This window comes from Liolophura sinensis, chromosome 1 (genome assembly GCF_032854445.1).
Source record: "Liolophura sinensis isolate JHLJ2023 chromosome 1, CUHK_Ljap_v2, whole genome shotgun sequence".
NCBI classification, from domain to species: domain Eukaryota; kingdom Metazoa; phylum Mollusca; class Polyplacophora; order Chitonida; family Chitonidae; genus Liolophura; species Liolophura sinensis.
This window is the reverse complement of record NC_088295.1, coordinates 11,838,095-11,863,023: the sequence shown is the minus strand read 5'-3', so window position 1 is coordinate 11,863,023 and position 24,929 is coordinate 11,838,095. Positions and strand designations below refer to the sequence as shown.

Genomic DNA, 24,929 nt, shown 5'->3' with positions numbered 1-24,929 from the left:
TTGTAGACCTACATTTATAGATCTTTACTTTTAAATGAATATTAAGGGTAAATCTACTTCGGAGATTTAAATTGATAGTAAGAGGGCTGTATGCTAGCCCTATCCCATCATTGAAATTCAAACATAAATAGCACTGTTGAATGGCCGGAGAAGAATCGATTAAATCGTCACACAGATGATATTCCCTGTGCCCATTTCGTTTTTACTATGTCTTTTTAGAAACATTTACAGGTTGTGATTTTTTTAAAGTAGGAACTAAACACGTGCGAATTCTTATGTCATTCGCTGTGAAAGTGAGAAGATGTCGTTAACAAAGGATGAAAACATGTCAGAGGAACGGGTAAGAAATTAAAAGCAGTGGTTGACGAAGCATTCAAGGTCCATTACATACTCGATATGAGGGGTGGACTGGTTTAGTTTTCACGTAAACTTGTTGGCCGACAGGCGTTCTCGCGCATCTCAACTGAAATTTCAAAGGGGGATAATCACATTTAATAGTAACTTGATTGATGGATAAGTTCAAGTTGCACAAAATTAAAACATTTCTAAGCTATCTTTTTAGCTTTTCTTCTCATAATTCTCAGAGCTGACCTGATATTCTTAATATACTTTACATTGTTCAATATTATCTTTTCCGGGCTGGCTGTACATCTTTCAGATAGAACTATGAGTTGGTTCAAAGTGTGGTCATGACAGAGGCTGGATCATTCTTCCTATTCAGTATTCTGAGGGAGTGTGATCTATGTAATATTCAGGTCAACCTAAAAACATTGCACTGCTGAACCAGATCTGGCTGTATCAATTGATTATAACATTCGGATTCACTAAATTTCTTAATTGTGTGTTAAAATTTATCCTGTCAGCACAACAGTCGGGGATGTTAAAGGTTAACATTTTTCCTTGGAGTACCTCACTCAGTTTATTTTTTTCACACCATATGAAAAATATTCCATTGACTGTAAAACAGGTGCATTATCTTTGTCAGCTGAATGGACTTAGTTATCCTTTGTAATGTAATACATCGTCTTAAAAAAAGAACATAAACAAAGGATCCTTTCACAAAAATGAATACCAGTACTGGTAAGTCCGTCTAGATGGACTTAGTGTGCTGTTTTAAAATTCTGACTTTCATCGTAACACAGAGTCCAGCGCCGACTCTCAAACAAATCGCCAGCCATCTGCACAATCCAACTGAAAGGAGCCAATCTCAATGACGTCCGCACTTACGGCACACAAATTTACCTTCACTAAAAATACAAAAATTCTTTTTTTATACCTTTTTGAATTGAATTAAGAAAGTTGAAGTTGTTCTAGCAGAAGGCAATCAGAATATGATAGTTTTTTGAGGATTTCAATACCAAAGCTCAGTTGCATTTCAAACCCAGAAGAAGCTCATGTGAGACTTCAAAATGGCTGTCATTGACGAGGCACTTGGTACCGCCGAAGATCCAGCAGTCAATGTGACCATCACGCAGCGAGTTAATTAGTTTCAAAGGTGAGGATAGTAAACTAAGAGGCTAGTATTAGCAGGTATAACCTATCAGAATTTTTTATATACAACTCATCGTTCTGTCATCAGTATTGCATGTCTGTTCTGAACCAAACAGTCAGCCTTGGTACAGTCTTGGCACTAGATGGTGCTCTGGATATGCCCATTAGTACCTGTCATTGAATGTCCTTCCCCTTATTTAGGCCGACTTTTGTCGCAGGTAGCAATATTGACCAGCAACCATTGAGTGGTCCTGGGTTTCCCCCGGGCTATGCTGGTTTCTATCCACCATAATTCTTGAGTATGGCATAAAACAAATATATAAGCTAGTTAAAAAGTGATTTGAATGTAAATGGCTATTAAACAGAAGATTATTGCATATGAAGAATTGTATGAAAACCAAGTGTTTTAATGACAATTTTGCTGATGCCTCTAGAAAGTGGCATACATATGTGTAATCATTGCTTACTAATAAGGATGGGGGTATTTTGCAGATATGTGTACATATATTTACAGGTCTCTGAGGAGCTGCCTGGTGATGAGAATGTTTCACAGACCAACGAATCAGGTAACCCTGACCTCATAGAAGAAGGAGACAGCAAAGGTATACGTCAACAGCATTATATATATACTTCCTTTTTGTTGAGAGTCAATATTCCATAGGTTTGCTTCCAGCTTTGTCAGGAATTGCGAGTGAATTAGATTGTTGTGTGCTGTACATCTAGGTTTGAGGTTTGCTGTTACGGTATTTATTTTTTTGTCTTTAAGAGAGTTCTCCGGAGTCCAATAAGCCAGCATTAAGTGATGGGGACAGTGATGATGAGGGCCAAGAAGAGGAGGATGACACAGATGGTGAGTGGAGAGCGATAAATCAGTTGGATATGCCTTTTTAGCTCCCTTGGAGGTTGTAGTGTCCAGTTTGGTTAAAACTTTTGGCCAATGATAGGGTTGCAGTGGCCACTTTAAGTACACAGATAGCCAGTCATCTGTATTGATTGGCATATCAAAGACCAAGAAAGATTTTTAACTTGTTGCAGTTGCCTCCGATAGTACATTGACTGCCAAATGCAGTTCGTGATTTGCATATCAGAAACTGCTGCGGTAAATTTGTGTATAAACTGCCCACAGTTACTACCACAGTCATTGTGATGATGAACTCCATAATGTACAAGGTCACTGCCCAATCCTTACGCATATGGTAAACAGTCATAGTTCTGACAGTATAATAAAAATGGCCTTTCTTGTTGATTTAATGGCAAGGTGTTAGCACAATGTAATAGAGAATAGTGTATGTGTCTACATGACAGTGTCAATCATTCTGTTTTATTTTGGTTTAGAGGTCAATATTTGAAAGTATCACATGACCTGAACGTAATCCAGCTTTACGAACTGCTCAGTCAGGCGAGTTACTGGTATTGTCTGAATGCCTTGTTATTCCTTATCAAACCATTGCCCTACTTGATACCACTGTGCTTGATTTCATACGTCCAGTTCAGGAAAAACATTGTAATATGTGTCTGGTATGATGCAACTTTGTGAGAGCTGTTCTTGCACACACTGGAAACACATTGAGAAATGTCAAGGCAAGCTTCACTTGTAAAGGAACAGTCCACGCAGCTAGAGAAAGTAGGAAATGTTCAGGCAAGCTTCACTTGTAAAAGGAACAGTCCTTGCAGCTAGAGAAAGTGGGAAATGTTCAGGCAAGCTTCACTTGTAAAGGAACAGTCCACGCAACTAGAGAAAGTAGGAAATGTTCAGGCAAGCTTCACTTGTAAAGGAACAGTCCACGCAACTAGAGAAAGTGGGAAATGTTCAGGCAAGCTTCACTTGTAAAGGAACAGTCCTTGCAGCTAGAGAAAGTAGGAAATGTTCAGGCAAGCTTCACTTGTAAAGGAACAGTCCTTGCAGCTAGAGAAAGTAGGAAATGTTCAGGCAAGCTTCACTTGTAAAGGAACAGTCCTTGCAGCTAGAGAAAGTAGGAAATGTTCAGGCAAGCTTCACTTGTAAAGGAACAGTCCACGCAACTAGAGAAAGTAGGAAATGTTCAGGCAGTTGATTAAAGAAAAGCATATGCATATGCACGCGTTCACTTACTGTTAACGGATGAAGATATGTCTAGACAGTTAACAGCGCACGCTTCACTTTCTCTACATACAGAGAAAACAAATGTGGAAATGTCCAACATTGTTGCTTTTTCATATTCGTTAGCTTTTGCTATAATTTTATAACAAATAAATCTTTATGGTTACATTTCCAGAGGAGGAAGATTCTGATACTGAGAAAGACAAAACAGATGACACAACCAAGAACAAAATAAAGGCTAAGCCTAAAAAACCTGGTGAGTAACAATTAACCAAAGCCATTGTAGAACATTATTGGAAAGAGGGCTAGTCATTTCTACTTTGAATCGTCTGGGTATTTGCAGCCGTCGTAATCTTAATTGATCAGGTTTCTTTTTTTCAGATTACTGGGGTGATGTAAATATTTAATTTGTAGTAAATGCTTATTCAAAAGTTTTCATGGCAAATCGAAACATACTTTGGCACTAGGTTTTGAAGTGTCTGTGTTAACCATTTTTTTCATTTCAGTTCTGGTGAATGTGTTTGCGCAATGTACTTCAAGTGACTTGCTGGATTCATCAGTCTCACTAAGAAATCTCATGGAAGACAATGATGTGAATGTTAAGGACATAAAATTGTCAACAGAACCAATTTGGATCAGGTACGTAATGAAAATTGACTTTTCTTACCATGATTATTGGATTAGGAGGATGTCTTTGTTCCGATATATTCTGGAAAAAAAATTTAAGAGAAAATTCTTTTAAGAAGATGCAAAGTTCCTGCAAGGATGGCCTAAAAGAGAGGAAACAAATGAATTGTACAAAACACTCAAAGTCAAATAATTTACACGCATAAAATTTTTTCACACTCAAAAGTTTTAATTGTACAGAGACATCAGTTAATAAACCTGTATAAACTGTCATGAGGAATCAGAATTGTTGCCTGTAATAGCTAATTCTAAAACTGATAAAATGTTTGTGATACTTTTATGTGCATAGACTACATGTGCCCAAGATTGGAGCAGGTATGCATATTTGTATCCATAAATGGGTACTCGAGGACGTTCTTATGGCCGTGTGTGCTTTCTAATGTTCATTGAAGATAACTGTTGTTCCACTAATACGGTGTGGGGAAGTTCATCCGTAACTTGCCAGGCACGCTGGTTTCGTCCATGCAAAATTTTTCAGTATGGTATTAAACATCAGTCAAGAAATGTTTTCTTTTAACTTGAACATTGGTGTATTCATGTCCACCAGGTTAGGGGAGCTAGAACTGAAAAAAAACAGATGACCGAGAAAAAGCACTGGCGCTGTCTGGCAAACTTTAAACTTGAACATTGGTGTATTCACGTCCACCAGGTTAGGGCAGCTAGATCGGAAAAAAACAGATGACCGAGAAAAAGCGCTGGCGCTGTCTGGCAAACTTTTGGCTTGAACGTCGGTGTATTCACGTCCACCAGATTAGGGCAGTTGGATCTGAAAAAAACAGATGACCGAGAAAAAGCGCTGGCGCTGTCTGGCAAACTTTTAACTTGAACATTGGTGTATTCACATCCACCAGGTTAGGGCAGCTAGAGCTGGAAAAAACAGATGACCGAGAAAAAGCACTGGTGCTGTCTGGTAAACTTTTAACTTGAACATTGGTGTATTCACATCCACCAGGTTAGGGCAGCTAGAGCTGGAAAAAACAGATGACCGAGAAAAAGCACTGGTGCTGTCTGGCAAACTTTTGAATGGGAAGGAGATAATGGTGGAGAGGGTACGAGATAACGCTAATGATCGTCTTTACGCCCGTAAGTATGTACTTTTGTACTTTACGCTAAAATCTTCAAATTGTATTATTTTACATCATCTGATGCCTGCATGTATTTGAATTTGAATAACACATAAGTATTCATTTAAATCTTTAACCTGCTGATTGTATGTGGAGGTTCTCAAGTGTTATTTTCTGTTTCCTTAATTTCAGCTGATGAGTGTATATTATTTATTAGAAATTTATCAAAAACAGCTACTGAAGAACAGTTGCGAAGTCTCTATCCAAAAGCCAAAGAAATTCGCCTACCAAAGAAAAATGGTAAAAATAGGGGGTAAGTTTTTGTACATTTAGTTTATCAGTATATGTAAAATTGTCTTCATGTGTCTAAACACAGTTTGAATTTATTAGAGAAAACATGTAACAAAGTTACAAATTAAATACAAGTTGTGGGCCATATCATTCATTTTTGGATCGTGGGCTTTCTCTTTGTATTGTGGAATTCGGCTTAGCGTCTAATGTTCAGACAGATTTGCATAAGCAGTACTTCCAGAAAGCTTGCTTTAATAAATTAGTCTAGTACATGTTGAAAACCTTTGTCCAAAACTGCAACTGTCACAATGTCATTTTGAAGATCTCCTGGATGAAGGATATGTGTACAAACCCACGAAGTGGAAGGCAATGCCTGTTTAAAGGACAAGACAGCATCTGGCTAATTCATATTTCAATCGAAATCAGGATTCTCAAGCTTTCTTAAAAGTATCATACTTCAATATTTTAATGAGATTTCAAAGAAAAACATGAAGAACAAAATGTCAGTACTGCACAGACGGCTGGTGTGGATTGAGGCAGACATCTTGAGAATTTTATCCAAACAAACATGTTGCTATCAGATTATGCGGCCAAAGCTGTGACGTAGCCTTTACCCATTCACTGCATGAAGTGAGGTATGATAACACAGAACTACTGCATAAGACATCATTTTGAGATCGTTTACATCGCTTTAGTTACGTATAGCAGAGGGGCCATTTCTCACAGTGTTGTGGGACAGGTCTGTATCTTTTACAGAACACCACAGAGGTAAAATTAGTTGATTTACAAGCTGTAATATTCAATGCTGGTATCACAAATTATGTCAGACAGTAGCATTCCATCTCAACCCAAACCACATTCATCTTCCCAGTAGACCCTAGGCCTACTTAGACACGCTGTTCAAATTATACAAGTAAATTTTTTATTGTTCATTTTTCGTTTAGTCCGCAGTTTCTAAATAACAAATATCAGAGCCAGTAAAAATTCATTAGGGATGCAGAGGGTTGATGGGAATGAGAAGAAGGCATCACACTGGACAATGCTTGAAATTAATTAAATCTTATGATATAATCTTTTTCTCTCTAAGTTTATGAGTATTGATGAATTTTAATTTTGCTCCTGTGTCTTTCTTGCATACAAGAGAGGATTTTTTTATGTTTTCTGTTATGAAATACAGTAAAATTATTCACACTGTGTTCAGGCAGATGTGCTTTCTCTGACATCCGTGATAACTAGGTCAGCTCTGCTCTCATCTCAGAAGTCACCACCGCAAAACCGAAGCATAAAATTCAGTGACAGTCGAATGCCTAGATAAGTGTCAGTGGTGCTTAGATTTATTTCCATATGTTTCAGAATTGAGCACGAATCCAATTGTACAACAATCCTCTTGTAATTTTGTAAATACTTAATGAGAGTCAACATCACCAGCACAACCCCAGACTGGACTCTACAACCTGAACGAGGAATACCCTGGCCGTGCATCTGCAGGCTACATAAACTGTAAATGATATGGCAGGCGTACTGTATGAACCGTTCAAGCAGTGGAAGAAATATCTTTTCCAGTATGTCCAGTTTCTGGAAAAGCTATTTATCACTTGGACCTTCATTGAGTTCTAAGCACAGGAATACATTCACTAAGTATGAAGTAGATCAAGTGAAAGGTTCTGCAAAAAAGTGAGGGATGGTCAGAGAAATACAGGTGTGATGAGATTAGCTGGCACACAGATTTTGGACCCATACATACATACGTAGCATACAGATTGGAAAAACTTGACTACAGGTAGACTCTCACCATAATCCACTAGTCACAAGATTCATTTACGTTAAAATTAGACCTTTGATTTTTACTTGTTCATGTTGTTCCAGTGCACTTGCCTGTACAAATATTTGTCTGATATTGCAGATTTGCATTTATTAATTTTGCCACGAAAAAAGAAGTTGTGGAATTAATCAGAGATAGACAGTCAGAAGAGCTGGATGGGAAAACTTTAAAGCTTGGCACATACACATCAAAGGAAAAACTGGAGTCCAGGAAACAACACTCTAAAGGTTTGTATCCCAAGGCAAAGATTCATGCATTTACAATTTTCAAATATTGTCCAATTTTGATAAGATTTTTGAATGAAAGTTTCAAGATTCATATTAAGATCAAGGTCAAAGTCTTGCTTGGTTCATACTTTTTCTGTATATGTGGAATGGGATATGAATTCTCTGAATTCGCTTGTTTGTTAGCTCACCTGTATAAAGTACAGGCGTAGCTTATGTCATACCCTGAGTGTCGGCGTTGGCGTCCAATAATAGGGAAAGTAATGATAAACAAAATGTTAGGGGTGGTATCTTAAAAAATACTATTCCCTCCTTGATTGGATATGTCCATATTAAGTACCATAAATTACTGAATTGCTGACGTAGTGTATTGTGTATAAGCAGAATAAGTATTGAACAAAGTGTTGGCAGTGGTTTCTCTAAAAGTAATGCATTTTTTGAGTAAAGGTTTACACACGTATAGCGCAGAATAGCATATGGGGGATATTCCACCATTGATTCTGTGTGTATATAATCCATGTGTCTCATGTGCGAGCTCTCTAAGTTTGATCTTCATAGGATTTCCATCAATATTTCTTTTTCTTCTCTATCTGAACTAAAACCAAATAATGGACCACTGAATTCTCTTCAGCAAATTCTACAAAGAAGTCATTGGTAACAAGACCAGCTATTTCTGGAGGCAAGCCTGGAGGTGGTATGAAGTCTGGTGGTGGCAGACCAAACTATGCTGGTTATTACAGTAGGCAGTATGGAGGAGGTCGCTACCCTAACCAAATACGTTCACTGCTTGACATTGACACTTCTGGATTTGGAAATGTAGGTCGTTACCAAGGAGATCAGTTCCACCCTCTTTTTGATGAGTATGGGTTCTATAATGGAGACTTTGGCCTTGATAATTATTTATATGACTTGCACAGTCGTATGGGTCTGGAGAGTGGATTGGCCAAACGCATGGGGATAGGCCGTGGGTATGCAGGGCATTATGGAATGGACAGGCGATTTGTTGGCATGAATGATGCTGGTATGGGGTATGGGCGCGGGGTTGGCGGATCTGACCGCAGACAACTTGGGATAGACAGCAGGACGGGTGGATTCACAGGATATGGAAACCCCGGTGCTTATATTGATGGCAGTGTCAACAGTTACAGAAATACTGACAGGAAGAGAAATCGCTCTGGAGGGAGTAGAATACCCAAAGGAAAGTCTGGATGGCCAGCCAAGTAAGGCAGGGGTAGCCAGACATGTAGTGGAAACTTGATAAGGTAAATTGACAAGACCTGTAAATTAACCATTTTGCCATGTAACTTTCATCTTGAACGGAGATAAGATGAGCAGATTTCAGTTTTAGCGTGCATGAAAGGAGTCTCTCATAAATAATTAAATGAAACCTTTTGAAATAATTATATGCAGCCAACACCATGACACAATGTCAGTGAAAGAATTAAAAGTGGCATTGATCCATCAAGCTATTTTGGACTGGGTTTTCATATAAAACAGTTTTCATGTTCAAATAACAAATATGCCATCTGATGCTTTTGGTTATTTTTGCAGATCATTCTCCTTGTTATTTGGGACAGATTGTAATCTCTGTGCATATGATACCGTCACCATAGCCCAGATATGGGTGAGGAGAGAAGTGTGGCAAAGAGGCCAAGATTTTCCTGGATGTTATCCTTAATAAAAGACTGGTGTTTATCTTTCCAGACATTTTTCTGAAACACTTTAAACTGAATTCAAAGCTAGATGTGTTACATCAATATGGATAAAGACAACATGGAAAATTTCAGTGTTTTATACATATTGATGTCAAACAAATTTTCAAAGCTTATCCAAATTGGTGACTCACAAAGTTTAATTGGTGTGAACTTTAGTCACAGTTTTTTTTTTTTGTTTCACCATAAATTGCTATAAATTATAAGAGCAAAACATTATTATTAATAAGGTAATAAACATAAACTAAATATGTGTCACAAGGAAAAGTGTTGATGACCAAATGTCATGCTGGCCAGTAAGTTTTGTGAAGTAGCCACAACCCTAGTGAGCTGTAAGCCTCTCCTCTGGTATATGTTGTGCACCACTGAATTGAAATGGGTCTGCAGTGGTTTATCTTCAGCCTATGTTTTCTCTTTTTGACATGTATATTTTACATTTACTGTATATTGTTACACATGTACTTTTCAATTGGTTATACAGACTCCATGCATACTATGTCTTTGCAGTAATTGGCTATCTAATTATTATATTAATGTAATTAAAAGATTAAAGTTGAGATTACCATAAATGTTCCTGTCCATTTTGAAAGGTGACAACTCTGTACCAAATGAAATCACTGAATTGTATGTGGCAAGGTTAACAAAATTACATTTTCAGTGATATTGCATTTGATCAACATCACTGTAAACTTGGTTGTTATTCACTTTGGTGGTGTTTTGCGGGTGCTGTACAGACTTTTGCTTGGGATAAAACATTCAGTTTTGGTTTGTCCAACACGGTTTTGGTGTGAAGAATGTCCAATCAGGATGTCATTTACTGGGATTTGTTGATACGTCATGGCACAAAATAAACTTGATTTCACTGAGTGTTAAAGTTTGTTTTGTTGATGTACTGATGGAAGTGTATAGGAATTATTAGTATACGTACTGGTTTTAAAATAGTTTTTTTTTTTAATTATATGTTCCAGAATACACTGCATGATGTTTCAGACTCAACTGTTACTAGCTAGTCTATATGAAGCTAGGACACCATTTTCACAATGTCGAGGTTTAACCAGAGCCTTTATTCAGATACACACACATGTACTGAACAGAGGTGGAGTTCTTGACAGTAGATGGTATATCATGTGCATAGAGCACATTTGACATCAAATGTTTTACGTTGAAGTGAAAAAGAAAGACTTCATATTGTTGTACATGACTTTGAAGTTTTGCAGTTGTGCAAATTTGAACCCACTGTATGTGAATGAAGCAAGATCATTCACAAACAATTTTTTCTTGCTACTCATATTGTATATTATGCTGGACTTGCATGTTTTTTTTATTGTCAGTGTATTTTGTAAGTTGACCAAATGCTGTTTGCTAAAGTTTATTGATTTTTTTTTTCATTTATAGAAGATGGTAATAAGAGATCTTTGTCTTTTCATATTTTAGTTCAGTTTATGCTACATGTATTTATTTTCTTTGTGGAACTCACGAGAGTTTCTCAGAAATGCTGCATTTCCTACAAATTGTTGCTTTCTTTCAGTGATGTTCACAGAAGTGTGGCTTTGCTTGTTGAACAGAGACTAAGTGTATGCCACATTTTAATCAATTAAAAACATATCCCAAACAAATCTTTGATCTGTCTTCCTTAAACAAGGTATTGTTCATCTACTGCACTTCGAATATCTGTTCCACTTCTATGAGGTTTTATTGTTCACAGAATTAAGCAGAAAACTACAATGCAGCTATTGTAAGGCAAAATTAAAGCTTTAAAGCAAGCTTTTCATGGGATCAGATAGGATCAATACGTGAATACGAATATCGTTCTGAAGAAAATTCAGTTGGATTCTGATTGAACTGTATCCCAAACTTAACTAAATCACCTGCTAAAATCGAAGAAACGTTCATGTTAAATACATGGGTTCATCTGCTCCAGCAACAGTACATGTTCAGTTTGTTACATACAACTCCTATTTTTTTTATTTTTTATTGGTGTTTCACGCCATACTAGAGAACATCACGAAGACAGTCAGCCTTATGGTGGGAGGACACCCCAAGACCGTTTTATAAAGCCTATTCTATAAAGCTGTCGTAACACTACCTCAAGCACATTTATCACGGTGATGTATGTCTTCCCTGCATGCTGTCGTGGAAATTGCGCCAGGCACAGTTTGCGACTGTTCGAAAAACTGGTTGCTGGCAAACTTTCACACGTACGACTGGAGAGAAAGCCAGCATAAAATGGACTTGAACTCCCGACGACAACTGCATAGGTGGTCATGGCTAGTTATACTGCGGGCGTTGTCAACCATCCTGTGGGTGCAGTTAACTGCTTTATGTTTATCAGTAAATTGGGATTACATTTTGTGGGTAGAGCATAAATTTTAGTGGCCAAAATTAAGCGATATGTACATGTACTTTTTTCGGCTCCTAACCAGAAGTCAAATTCTGTACCTTATTGCCAACAATAGATGCCCAAGGGTCTAAAGCACTTAGCCAACAATAGATCCCCTTATACATGTCGCTAGGGTTATATGGAATGAATTTCTAGGTTTTCATGTGTCTTTTAACAAAGACGGCATAAAAAAAAATTTCGTAATTTCATTGTAAAGTAACATTGTATTGATAGTTGCTTTAACAAAGTGAATTATTAAAAAATGAAATCTGGTACATCTTCGCTGGTTTGCTACAATGTTTTTCTTGGAATAAACAATAGGCTCTGAAGACTGATATAAATTGGACACATAAATAACAAAGAGCATGTAAGTTCAAAACATTTTATATTTACTACAAATGTTGTGAAACGTATGAGATGTTTTAATATGAACGCTAAAAATGAGATAATGACGTGACAGTACACAACCTAACACCATCTATGCATCTAGAAGGAGGGGGGAGGGGGGTTATCTCGAATGAGAGCACATGCTTCATGGAGACCACACTCCTCAGTTTAGGTGGGACAATGAATCTGAATCTCCTGACAAGTCTTGGTACTGCATCATAATCTATACACACACAGACTTCTGAATGAAAAACACAGGTGAGACAAGCACTATTTAGTATTGTCACAAGTTGGTTTAAAAATCTGAGATGTTTTTCCCAAACAATTTACAGTTTTGTTTTTAGTAATTTACATAATTTGCTATTCTTTCCAGTTATACCAAAAAAACAGTATGTTAACATTATGAAGGTGGTTGATTCGCTTAATTCACAACAACACTCTGTTTTAAGTATGGTGATATGGAGAGAAGCAAAGCTGCTACACTAGAATTGAAAAAATGAAGGAATATGCAAATGTATCCCATATATTGACACCACAAAAATGAAAATGTTTTATATTGGGATTATGTTCTCAGATATTCTGAGTACAATGCAGATGTTACAATGATATATATATTCATCCTTTTTTAATTCCCGAGTCAACTTAGCAGACAAAGCTTTTGGAAAGAATAGAAACTGAAAGTCTACAATCAGAAATGAAACAGTATTGACTAAAACACGGAATATAAATAAATATTTATGCACCAACGCTTAAATGTTTGCCAAAACAAAATTTGCAACAGAAACCTCCCAAAAAACAAAGGGTTTTTGTTTTCCTGATCAATGGAATAAAAAGTACATATAACACAAATGTAACCTATACATTACACACTTGAGTGCAAACTACGTGCTACATCTCCAGGACGTGAAGATAACAGAGATCTAAAATCTCCTCCCTCCTCTGCTATTTCCCCTGTTATTTTTAAAGTTACGACTACCCTGCCCATATCTCTGCCCATATCCGCCTTGATTTCCGGAGTTAAAATTGGACCTGTAACCTCCCATATTGCCTCCAAACCCACCCTCAAATCCCATCTGACCCCCAAAACCATAACCTCCAAAGCGTGATTGGAGAAGGCGGCTTTCATAATCGTTCATAAATCGGTTTCCTCCAAAGTTCATAGCTCCCCCACCTCCGTAGCCGCCCCCAAAGTTTGGCCGATTAAAACTTTGTCGGAATCCCCCAGAGCCTTGTCGACCTCCTCTTGTGTCAAATCGGCCTTTGTAATCAGCTGAAAAAAAAAAAGCAGACACCATGTAACACTGATAGAGAGGTCAGAAAGTCAAGCAGTCTTGTAGCATTTGGCTAAAGCACAACTATGGCTGCAACTTATCTGGCCTTCACTGATAAGCTTGCTCTAGCATAGGGTGACTTCCTCTCAATTTCTCCATCCATGAACCTGACCTATTTTGCATATGTTTAATATTCTTGAAAACCGCGTAAAATGCCAGTCAAATAAATACACATATTCTCATCTGACATTCCAGAACACATTCAGAAAAGGCATCAATGGTAAATTAATGCAAAAAAATGCATGATTTATGATGACTACAAAAGAGAAAATTTTCAAAAACATCGCAACATCATTGGATATTCTGGCGACAAACCTTACACCACAATGCATTGCCATCTTGAAATTCATCTGCTTACTCCTTTGTTACAGATCAGACTCCAAGCAGGCGTCTTTAAAAAGGAAGTAAGGTTTTCTAATGCACAGACTTGTCAGTTATATTCCATGTCATGACTAACACTGACCTGCTGTACTCGGTTCATGGTCTGCAAACTCCAGAAATATCTCTCTCTCATCAATGATGGCTCCATTGTAATTTTTGAGAGCCTTCTGGGCATCCTGAGGAGTTCTGAACTCTATAAAGCCAACACTGCAAGAAGATGGGCACATCTTAATAAATATGACTGACTGAAAGTCTACTAGGTATTTGGCTGCAAAAACAGAGTTTGAACAACTCTTTGAAAGGCTTCACAAAGAACGGCTTCATCTTGAATCATATCATGAAATGTGTGTACCTGCCCCAAAAAATTTCTAGTTCCAAAAGGTTTCTATATAGCGGCCTCTATAACTGAAGCCGCTAACAGGCACATGGACAGAAACTCCCGGTTGATCCAATAATATGCTCCACTTTAGCATGAGTGAACAAACACTGCTAAAAACAAGAATATTAAAGGACGGTCTCCATAAATCATTTTGTTTCGGGCTTGGTTAAAACAAATGAAATGAACGAACATTCAAACGATGGGTGTCCAGTTTGTTCGTTTTTTCCTTGCGGCCGATCATCAGAACCAGCTGTAGAGAGAGCAGGTCTGGCCAAAGTAGTCCCGCTAGCACGACAACTGCACGCATCACAGATCACAACTGATAGGACATGGTCCAGCTGTGTTTATCTTTCCTACATGGCAAAGGCTAATAAATTAAATACCAAATTAAGTTACGAATCAGTTTTAATTTTAGCTTCCTCACCTTTTAGTTACTTGGTTCAAGAAAATGTTATGTATCCAATGTGTCGATTGTTGTGTGGCATGATTTACACAGAACGCTCCACACAATGTGTCTGGAATTTACAGATCACTTGTCTCCATGGCCAGTCGTGTATGGGGCCTACATATGCGAATGGAACTCGGAGGATTGCCTATTCATCACTTAATAACTCTCCCTTAATAACTCTCCCTTACATGTGAATAAAACTTGCAAGAAATGCTGATGAGGGTAAAACAATTGTGCTCAACTACAGATCAGGCTTCCCCGGACTAGCCACGTTTCTACCTTGGCGGGAGAATAACATGAGACATCTCATTCTCCTCAAGAATGCGGAGGATGGGGAGGCCCATCGAGAGGGCATCAATTCACCAAAAATTAACTATTGCAAAATAGATTAAGTTAAGAATGACAGTTTCTAATTTATTTCTTGGAGAATTTGAAGGCAAATAAAGTATTGCATTAATGTAGTGTGGACTTCTATCATAATGACTTCAAAACCCACTGCCACCATAATGATGGCTGCCATTGTATAAAGTGAAATATTCTCTAGTACAGTGTAAAACACCAATCAAATAAATAAATAAATTAAAGCTCACTGTTATCATACTATGTTGGACTTTATCAATCTATGCATATGTTGACGTCCTCAGTAACAAACGGCATGGGTGAAGAAAACGGTCCTCCCACAGTTATGCCATAGGAAAATGCCTATTCTTTAATCGCTGTCAGCGTTTTTGTATCCGTTGGATTTGTATAAATTTCAGCTTTCCAGATAGTCTGTGTTTTACTGCAGAGCTTTCGTGACATTATTTTGTACAGCTAGGCCTTACTGGTCAATACTGAAGTGGCAAAATGTGACCTTTTTTTCAAAATGTGACCTTTTCCCCCAATGCTTTACAGGTGAGGTTCTGGAAGGTATTCCTCAATCCCTGGGACAACATGATGACTGTCCTAACAATGTCTGCGGTAAATTTAGCACAGAATTGCCAACATGTAATCCATATGCGTATTTATATATACCCTAGTTATTTTAAATGCATGCTAGAAGATACAAATAATGCAATAATGTATAACACATTCCAGTGAACACATTGCCTATTTTCCCATCCCTTGGAAGCCTCACTCAATTATTTCAGGCTTGGATTGAACTGATACTTTTCACTGGGACAAGAGAGAAACAAACTATACTATGTGAAATACAGAGTTACGCATGACAACCACTACTTGTTTATGTTAAAAAATATCAGCAGATAACAAAAACATAACAAAAATCACAATTAAAATATTAAACAAGACTTCAGATAAAAGCTGAAAGTTGACAGCGTGTATGTATCCCGTAGAGATTTTTAAACAGCTTTCAGTAATCATCTCTACGCCAGCTGGTATGATAACTTCTACACATTTTGTTTGACCAAGATGAGTAAATGCTGACACCTGGTTATAATCTTACATATGACAACGAAAACTTTCAATCAGTGGGAAGCAGGTCTCAACAGCAGGAGTCATCAACACCTGCATGATGGTCTGGGCAACATCCTGAGTCACAAGTCAGGATATAACATTTCACATTAAAAGACTTAAATATTTTGGATTAAATCTCAAGCTAAGATTTGCCCAAATCTGGACAAACATCCGCTACACAGTATACAAGTCAGCACTCGACATCAGCTTGTACAAAATCTCCAGTGCTACTGCAGGACCCAGCATGACTGGACACACGTGTACGTAGGCCTGCATGCGTTATTAGGCCCGTATACTTGGTATCGGTGGACTCGGGAATATTGTCAAAATATATCAGTGCGACACTTGAACTTTCTTGGGAAAAGGTTTCACAAGTGGAGCGACTGTTGTTGTTGTTTTTCGGATTTGTTATAGACTCGCACTAATAGCTGCTTTGCCGATCACCAGTTTACAAAACAATGTTTAAATGTACCACTATGCAGTGGTCAACTGATAGGGGGATTCGTTTGATTCCTTATAATCATCTAAACCAATGGGGCAAATGAAGGGTGTAGTCTGGATTAGGTTTTTTGGAGAAAAAAAACAACTAAATGAATGCAAATGATTTGCTGGGAGGGTCCCTAACAGATCTCTACAAATGTTTTTTTCCAAATGAAGATTTTTTTTTGTTTCTCTAAAGTATTCTGTTCAGCACTGACTGACATGTAAGCAAACAGTGAATGTTAACTCAATAAAAACCCTGACAGATAGTAAAAGATTTAACATACCCTTTTGACCTTTTGTTCCGTGGGTGCATGAGAATTCTGGCAGACTCTGCATTGGTGAAGAATTCCTTCAGTTTCTCCTGGGTAGTGTTGTAATTGAGGTTGCCAATAAATAGCACTTTCTTTGTGCTATCTACAAATTTAAAAACAGATGTGCATAATCCAAAATCTTAATGTCCACGAAAAACAGTATGTCAATGTTTGGTGTTTTTACATCACCTCCATTTATAGCACTTGAAATAAAGTAATGGTTAAATGAACCTGAATTCCATGGAACTATACATGTGGCTTCTCCATACAATACTAATATGTTGTGTATATAGTACATACCTCCATTTTGTTTCTTTGTTAAAGCTCTGTTCTTCTTTTTAGGAATGTACCTTCCTATGGACAGCTCATTTCCCTCCAGTTTCTCTCCCTGGCGTGTTTTTATCATTTCATCAACTTCCTCTTTGCTCTCAAGCTCAATAAAGACGAATCTGTTCAAAAGAAAACATACTCAATCCTCTACATATAAAACATGAATCTTTCAGTTCATCAAAGAAGCTCTTCAACTTATTTATGTCAGGTGTATCAACACTCACTGTCTCAGCATCAGATCAAAGACCACTTTTAATAGTACATACTAAATATTAAAAGTGCGCTGCAAAAGATGTTCTTACACTATTTAAACTAAAGTTTGGATAACGCAACAAAGACATTCTCCTTATAAGGATTTGTGTGGGAAGTTTTAAGCTCTACAGCTTACCCTCTTTTCTCCCCATGTCTGGACATAGGGAAGAAGATTTCCTTGGCTGTTGGATAGAGAGTCCTTAGATCACTGACGGTGGTTGTCTTTGGTATATTGCCAATAAATAAAACCTTCTCTGCAGCTGAAATATTAAGACAGCAACAACTGAATAACAGAGATGGACAGAAACTGCACAAATCACAGAATATTCAACATTTTTATATGTCTGTTTATAGTAGAAGGTATAAAAATGGTCCACAAAGAAATATGAAAGACATCATAAATGTACACAGAATAAGTTTATGTTCACGGGAAAGGCAACATTTACTTCAGCCTATTTATTTCCACTGCAAGATTGACTTTGTTTACCATAAAATAATGCTTGAAAATACACATTATCTTGCAAGTTGCTCGCATTCATTTTGGTACAATCAAAAATATCTTTCATTATATATGCTAGTTCTCTTTACCATACACAGGTTTGTTAAACTTACGAGCTGTTAATCCATCAATATTGCTTTCTTTGATTTCTTCAAATTTGACTTCTCTTCCACCAACTTCCTGACCACACAAAGACATGAACTTCTCTACATCCTCTTGTTTCTTCAGTTCCATCATCCCAAACCTGAGATATCAAATCATGTTCTGTGAAGCTCAATAGTGCTGAATATTAATAACAGGTGACATGAATAAGAAATGTGAACAGTATGATTTTAGCACTTTGGCCATTCATTGAGACAAGTGGTCAAGTAGATATGTAAGCAATTATAATAAACATGCACATTTTTTCATAACTCTGCTTTTAAACATTTAGCGCTGCAATAAGTGACAAAATACTGTAGATGTGTGAAGGAGTTTTAGGTTTGTGATGATAAACTTACAGCTCCCATTTCCTCTCATCATTCCTTGTGATTTCCTTAACCTCCAGATCATTCTCGGTCAGAAATTTCTGGAACATTTCATTAAATGCCTTCTCACTCGGTGAACGAGTGACGTAGACATTCATACACACTGTAAGAAACACAGAGGGCATTACTTTAACACAATCTTATGTTATCTGATTACGGGCAAGTAACAGGTTTAACTGATTTCACACAAGTCATATTGCAGCCCGACTAATGCATCTTGTTGGAGACACTCCTGTGCACTACCACATTAAGTCCTTCTCAATGACGACTGCAGAAGAAAAGAAGCAACAAAAGTTACCCATAACTGAGGTAAACCGACGACTGCAGAAGCAAAAAAAAGGCAATAAAAGTTATCCCTAAATGAGGTCAACTGACAGCTATATTCACTGGTTACATATGACCATTTGCCAATTATCTCACTGTGGTCACTGCTCTGATTTTATTCTCTGTGCTCCAAGTCCATTACATTTGATGTATCCTGGAGCAGTCATTACATCAGGAGACAATACTGAGATGACTGCTATGAACATAAGCATATCAGAACCAGGCTAGGATCTAAATCTGCCCAAACACACCTGCTTCATCGACTTTGGCTTTCTTGGCTTTGTTTCCAGCCTGAGCTTTCTTCCTCTTGGCTTGTTTGCTGCCACCTGTAGTATCAGCATCTTCATCCTCCTCCTCTTCATCATCATCATCACCTTCTTCTTCCTCCTCATCACCTTCTTCATCCTCTTCATCGCCCTCTCCACCTTCTTCCTCTGGATCTAGAACACAGTTTTCTAAATTAAAGCCAAAACAACAAACCAATGAGATAAATCTAATTAAGCACACTGCATGTAAAGTCTGTCCAACCCCATACACTACAGAAGCCTGGCCAAATATATTTTTGTTGACTGGATATATATACCTGCCTCTGACAGCAATAATTTTCATAAATGTATTACTGACTGAGATATGCGGTGATCAATACATTAACAGAGTTCCCTGAACACGAGGCAGGCTTTTTTGACACCAGCATTACCTTCTGTTGCCTGCATCTCCTCCATGTCCCCTTCTCCTTCCACTTCTGCTCCATCCATGTCTCCTTCTTCCTCCTCTTCTTCATTCATGGCATTGACCTCATCTGTAACACACACATAAACCATTCAACATCCACAGAGCACAACAAAATTTCAAGGCTTCCTAATCACTGACCACAGCAATGGTCTCATTTCTTACAACCAAACACCAGCCACACTTCACAATGCAACTGCTCTTCGTGTAAATCTTCAACTAGTATTAAATTCAAATTTATATTTTACAAAAGTCCAAGCATTTATAAGCTCCATTCCACATAATGTATAAACATTGCATGTTTGACAGCGCAAATCAAATTATTTGGTCACATGCATTACACTAAAACTATTTCCTTTACATTGCTGGAGGTTTTCAAGCCATTTTTCTTTCAGAAACTCAACTTAATGGAACTACTGCGCATATGGTGCAAAAACTATGGTAATTCAAATAACTAAAACTCAATAATCCCAGCTCTTTCATCTGTTTATCATAAAAGAACAAAAAATTCATGAAGATTTGTTGAAAACTCAATTTTCTGACTTTTCTTATGGCTAGAAAACCCCTGCATTGTTCTTCAATCTAGTGTGTAACAAGACAACACAAGCCAAGCCTTAGAGGAAAACAAAATAACCACTTTTTTTAGGACACATTTGCTTAAGACATGAGTAAAATACAATTTATACTGAGACAGGCATATTATATTATGTACCTTCAGTAGTGACAGGAAGATCATCTGTTACCATCTGTTCTGTGACATCATTCCCAGCATCTGCTGCCCCCTAGAACATCAGATAAACATCATACCATTATCTTGGGAGCACAAACACCAGATTACAGTGTTTCCGCACTGTGACTCGCAGGATTCCAAGCAACTTGAACTGTAGGTTCAAAATGTCAATGTTCAAACTTTTCTCATCCTACCAGCATGGCAAAGAATACATATGCAGGGAGCTACATGTACAGGGAAATACATACCTGGCTTGAAATTACAGTCATAGATTAATCTGACGTTAGGTTTCGCAAAACTTTGCGCAGCCAAGGTCTCAAAACAGGTCTAAAACAGCAGATTGTACTGAACAAGGTTGAAATAAGAAAACACTGCCTCTGAACAAAGAACTCTGTCATGGAATCAGAGCACGCTACATTCAAAAACCTGATGCGGTTAACGTGGCAGTCTGTCACCCAAACAAATACATGTCATGGCCTGAAGTTTGTAGACCCTTATGATCCTGATCTTTTTGTCTGTTTAGCAGAAATCAATCAGTTATTTCCCAGGCTGCATGGGTCTGTGTTTTAGTGTTGGTGATGCTTACACTGACATCTTCAACACATTTGATAAGGGCAGGTAAATGAATCAGAGTTTTAAATGAAGCATGCTCTGATGCTGGTTTGGGAACATCCTTGGCCAAATTTGACATCAGAGCAAGATCAGAAAAGAAATTAGACAGATGGTATTGAATAACATACCTCAACTGGAGCTTCTTCTTGACCACCCTCAGCTGCCTCCGACTCTTCAGGTGTGGGCTCTGCAGCCTTAGTAGGTGTGTTCTGTAGTATAAATATAAAACACAAATATGATGGTATGAGATCAAACATTATATTCCACTACAACTACTGATGTAAAGTATTCTTCATCAGCCATACCCAATACTGCATGCAACACACCAGTTCAAGCATTTTCAACAGTGTAATTTGAAAGCTGAAATGTTGTGACAGATATGTTTCTCTACAAGCACTAATGTCATTTGTAAGACAAATAAAATACAGGTTTCCTGGACACATTTGCAAACCTTCATGATTCTCCCATCACATCAAGTGACAAACCACCACACATATTGTCTGAAATGTTGAAAATTGAAATCCCTCCTGGGTACAGATCACTTGGTTGACAAAACTTAGCAAACTTCTGAGATATGGAAAAAGGAGAGCCCTTGTCTTAACTAATAGTCTAGATGTAAAATAAAAATGCAGACTAGGGCTAGACTGAGCATTAGTCTACTGTAGCGAAAAAGCAAATGTTACAAAAATATCCAGTATGTACTGACCAAAACCCAAGCAAATAACTGCCGCTAAATCTGTTTTATTTTTTCTGATTAGATCTTCTGAGTTATTTACATTTAACTGTTTATTTTATTAGATTGTCACTGTCACAACATTTCAGGTTAAACTGAAACTAACTAAACATCACGACATTTATAAAAAAAACAATTGTATAATAAAGAAATCATTAAAAAAAGAAAGTGAGGCATGTGCTGTCTATATTTCAAGATTTAATGTACAAAACTCAAAATACCAGGGCAGATGGTCACTTTCAAATGTCAGACTGTGTCACATATCACAGACAAGTCGTCTCAACACTACCACTGTTCTTCTTTCCCAACAACAGGCAAATATGTTGTCCATTCTAACTTATGTCCTGGGTAAAATATTTTTGCCTCCAGGTACAAGTAACCATAGACGCAGGTTCTTCCTTAATAATGATGGCTTAAGATATAAGTGGATGCCACATCTTTCCATTGGTCAGGATCCTTCAGCACAGACCAGAACATTTTCACCTTCATGGATATACATATATGCATATAGTATTCACAGAATATACATGTATGCACAACTGGGTATGATAATACTCCCTTCTCAGACACTTGATAACATAATGTGGTAGCCATGTCACTGAAGGTGATGTTCACATCTCCATACATGTTCTTGTCCAGGAATTACTCACATATGGACACTGAATAGCTAAATTCAGATTGGCATACACAACACAAACTATAGCTGTATGTAATACTATATACATGTGTAGAATTACAATTACATGTGATCAGTTTGTTCCTGTCTGAAAATGTAATTGTCATTTAGGGAGAAGCAAACAGAACATCCATGTTTTTGTGATAATCCTGTTTGAAGCACCATGCTTTACTATAAAACCTTGACCTTGCTTTAGCCGCACAAAGCATCTGTGGGTGGTGTGCAGGTAGCTGGTGTGACTCATGTAGGGAGTGATAAGTGGTACCTTTCTCATCCTCTGGTCACTCCATCAGCTTCGCTCCTCTAGGATGCCTCTTACCACAGTCAGCTGCCCGCTTTTCCCGTCTGAAGGGCAGATTACTTTCAGCCGTGAATTACCAAAGCAGTTCAGTTGACATGGTACATGTAGCTGGCCAATTTGGCTGAACATTTATATATTCATACTCATTATGCAGCAGTGTTAGGGTGTGGGTTTAATCTGTACCACAGTGGCATGTTCTTAAGGGTAATGCCAGTCTCACTATGCAGCTTAAATTGGACATGTATGTGTACCTGTTCCAATGAAAAGCTGCTTAGCACACACAAAGTATTCATCATCAGGAGTAAGAATACAACTCTATCCACTCTTTAGGAACACATACATGACTTTGTTAGCCATACTAGTTTGACAGGTCACATGGTGGTCAGCTTCACCAACAGACATGTCCTGGCCAAAGTACTGGACCAGCTGTCAAGAGGGCTTGAGATTCAGCCTTGTCACATGGCACCTGAATGAAGCCAATATGATCATTAATAGACATGAAGCTGAAACAGGTCTCAAACAGCAGACTGTACTGAACAGGGTTGAAATAATGAACACTGCCTCTGATCAAACAAGTCGCTTGTCTTGGAATCTTCTTGGATGACAGCTCCTGTATAAAAATACACAACATCCATGATCTTCTAAAAATAAGACAGTAGGAACTTCAACACACAATGTAGGACTCAAATACAACCAGACTGAAATAAAACATCAGACTGTCTGCCAATGCATCAAAATATCATTTAATTAATACGTGCTGAGTTTCCTTTTCTTTCGTAAATACCCAGGCAAGGCAGAACCAGTACCTGAATACAATGATTCTTTAGTTTCTTCAAACCATACTACAAAGTACATTCTAAGTAATATATCCTCATAAAAATATATCTGAAGGTTTTACAGAAGAAGAAAAAACTGTGACATTCATAAAAGACAAAGCATCTACATATATTATTTTACATATGCTATTTTCGCACTAAAGCCTCCAATAGTTCCCGAAAAAATTTTGAGTGCATGAAGATAAGAATACAATTCAACAAGCTTTCATGTTAGCTATATTGTCAGTACCAACAATGTGATGTGATATTGTGACCAGAACAATAAACTTTAAACTGTCAAACAATAACTAAGATCACATGTGTAATGAGTTACTTAGCTGACATACCAACAAATGTTAATATCACTGCACTCCAAGCCCTCCCAAAATGCAGCTGTTCTGGTAGGGTGCTGATATGGTCCCATCATGTGGAAAATATGCTTCCAAACAAGGTTAGTTTGCTACATAAGAGCATAGCTGCTATACCATTTCTAACTGCTTTTTCTTTTTGGGGTGATGAAGTCACATGCAAACACACCTTAAAAAGTAACAGTATTAATACTATAGCATACATGTAACAAGCTACACTTTACACCCTCAGGTCAGAAACACCAATGTGCAAAAGCATATCATTAGGAATACTATTTATTTATTTATTTATTTGGCAATTGTTTAATGTCAAAAAACAACAATGTTCCACTTAAAGAATGGTGGTCAATGTTATGAGTAGAGGAAACCGTCCTGGATGGAGAAAAAACACTCACCTGTGGCACGTCAATTTTTTCATGTATGACCTGCAGACTTACACACAATATTGATGAAACACCAACAAATGTAAGGGTGCACAAATGGTTTCACAAGTGAGGTTGACTGCTTCCTGTCACAAAGTTCCCAGTAACAAATTATCAGCACTGGCGAATCTATAAATTCCCTGTCCAAGGCCTTGAATGAACGCACACCTTGACAATCTCACTGACCGAGACCTTCACATGGAAATGGCTTATTAGGCAGTTTAATGCCTAGTGGACGGTGAACAATGATGAAGTAGATACTTTTTCAGCCACCTTAACACTCCAAAGCCGCCATTGTTTGGAGGCAAATGATTTCATGTAGTGTGAGTGAGAGAGCTAGTATATGTATCATAGATCTCAGCCTGATCAGCTAGCTAGCTCGTGAGGAAGTCATATAAGCCTAATCAAAAAGCAATAACAACAACAACAGTTAAAATGTATGTAAAGTGCACCCAAAGATACAATAACTCTGTGAAATTGGATTACTATATATATGTAACATTAAACCACTGGCATGTCAACAGATGACTACATACCTTTGGTGTTTTCTTTTTTCTTCCTTGCGCAGCAGAACGAGCCATTTTTGGGCGATTGACAAAGGTGAACGCCTTTCTTCCTCGTCCGTTTTGCCTGTAGTCCGATCGGTACAAGTCGGTAATTTCCGTGCATCTTCGGCTAGTTAATT

The 24,929-nt window shown here is 37.7% G+C and overlaps 2 protein-coding genes across 5 annotated transcripts; one reads left to right on the top strand and one right to left on the bottom strand.

Moving 5' to 3' along the window:
* Positions 1-249: 249 nt before the first annotated feature.
* Positions 250-10,978, top strand: LOC135481746 (nucleolin-like). Of its 2 annotated transcripts, none has more exons than XM_064761422.1 (10): positions 250-340; positions 2,006-2,093; positions 2,258-2,341; positions 3,747-3,827; positions 4,078-4,210; positions 5,211-5,341; positions 5,557-5,635; positions 7,517-7,662; positions 8,291-8,921; positions 9,211-10,978. In XM_064761422.1, the coding sequence occupies exons 1-9, from the start codon at positions 302-304 to the stop codon at positions 8,881-8,883; spliced, it is 1,374 nt and encodes a 457-aa protein (XP_064617492.1). In that variant the 5' UTR covers positions 250-301; the 3' UTR covers positions 8,884-8,921; positions 9,211-10,978. The 2 variants fall into 2 exon arrangements, with proteins under 2 accessions (XP_064617492.1, XP_064617491.1); XM_064761421.1 differs by having other exon boundaries at positions 5,515-5,635.
* A 1,141-nt stretch (positions 10,979-12,119) lies between these two features.
* On the bottom strand, positions 12,120-24,884 carry LOC135470356 (nucleolin-like). Of its 3 annotated transcripts, none has more exons than XM_064749252.1 (13): positions 24,781-24,880; positions 22,604-23,991; positions 21,058-21,138; positions 20,300-20,369; positions 19,556-19,657; positions 19,110-19,298; positions 18,508-18,637; positions 18,121-18,251; positions 17,645-17,768; positions 17,227-17,375; positions 16,900-17,029; positions 13,933-14,057; positions 12,120-13,408 (listed from the first exon to the last, which is right to left on the bottom strand). In XM_064749252.1, the coding sequence occupies exons 2-13, from the start codon at positions 22,610-22,612 to the stop codon at positions 13,059-13,061; spliced, it is 1,590 nt and encodes a 529-aa protein (XP_064605322.1). In that variant the 5' UTR covers positions 22,613-23,991; positions 24,781-24,880; the 3' UTR covers positions 12,120-13,058. The 3 variants fall into 3 exon arrangements, with proteins under 3 accessions (XP_064605322.1, XP_064605332.1, XP_064605314.1); XM_064749262.1 differs by having other exon boundaries at positions 22,604-22,683; positions 24,781-24,809; XM_064749244.1 differs by lacking the exon at positions 22,604-23,991 and having other exon boundaries at positions 24,781-24,884.
* Positions 24,885-24,929: the final 45 nt, after the last annotated feature.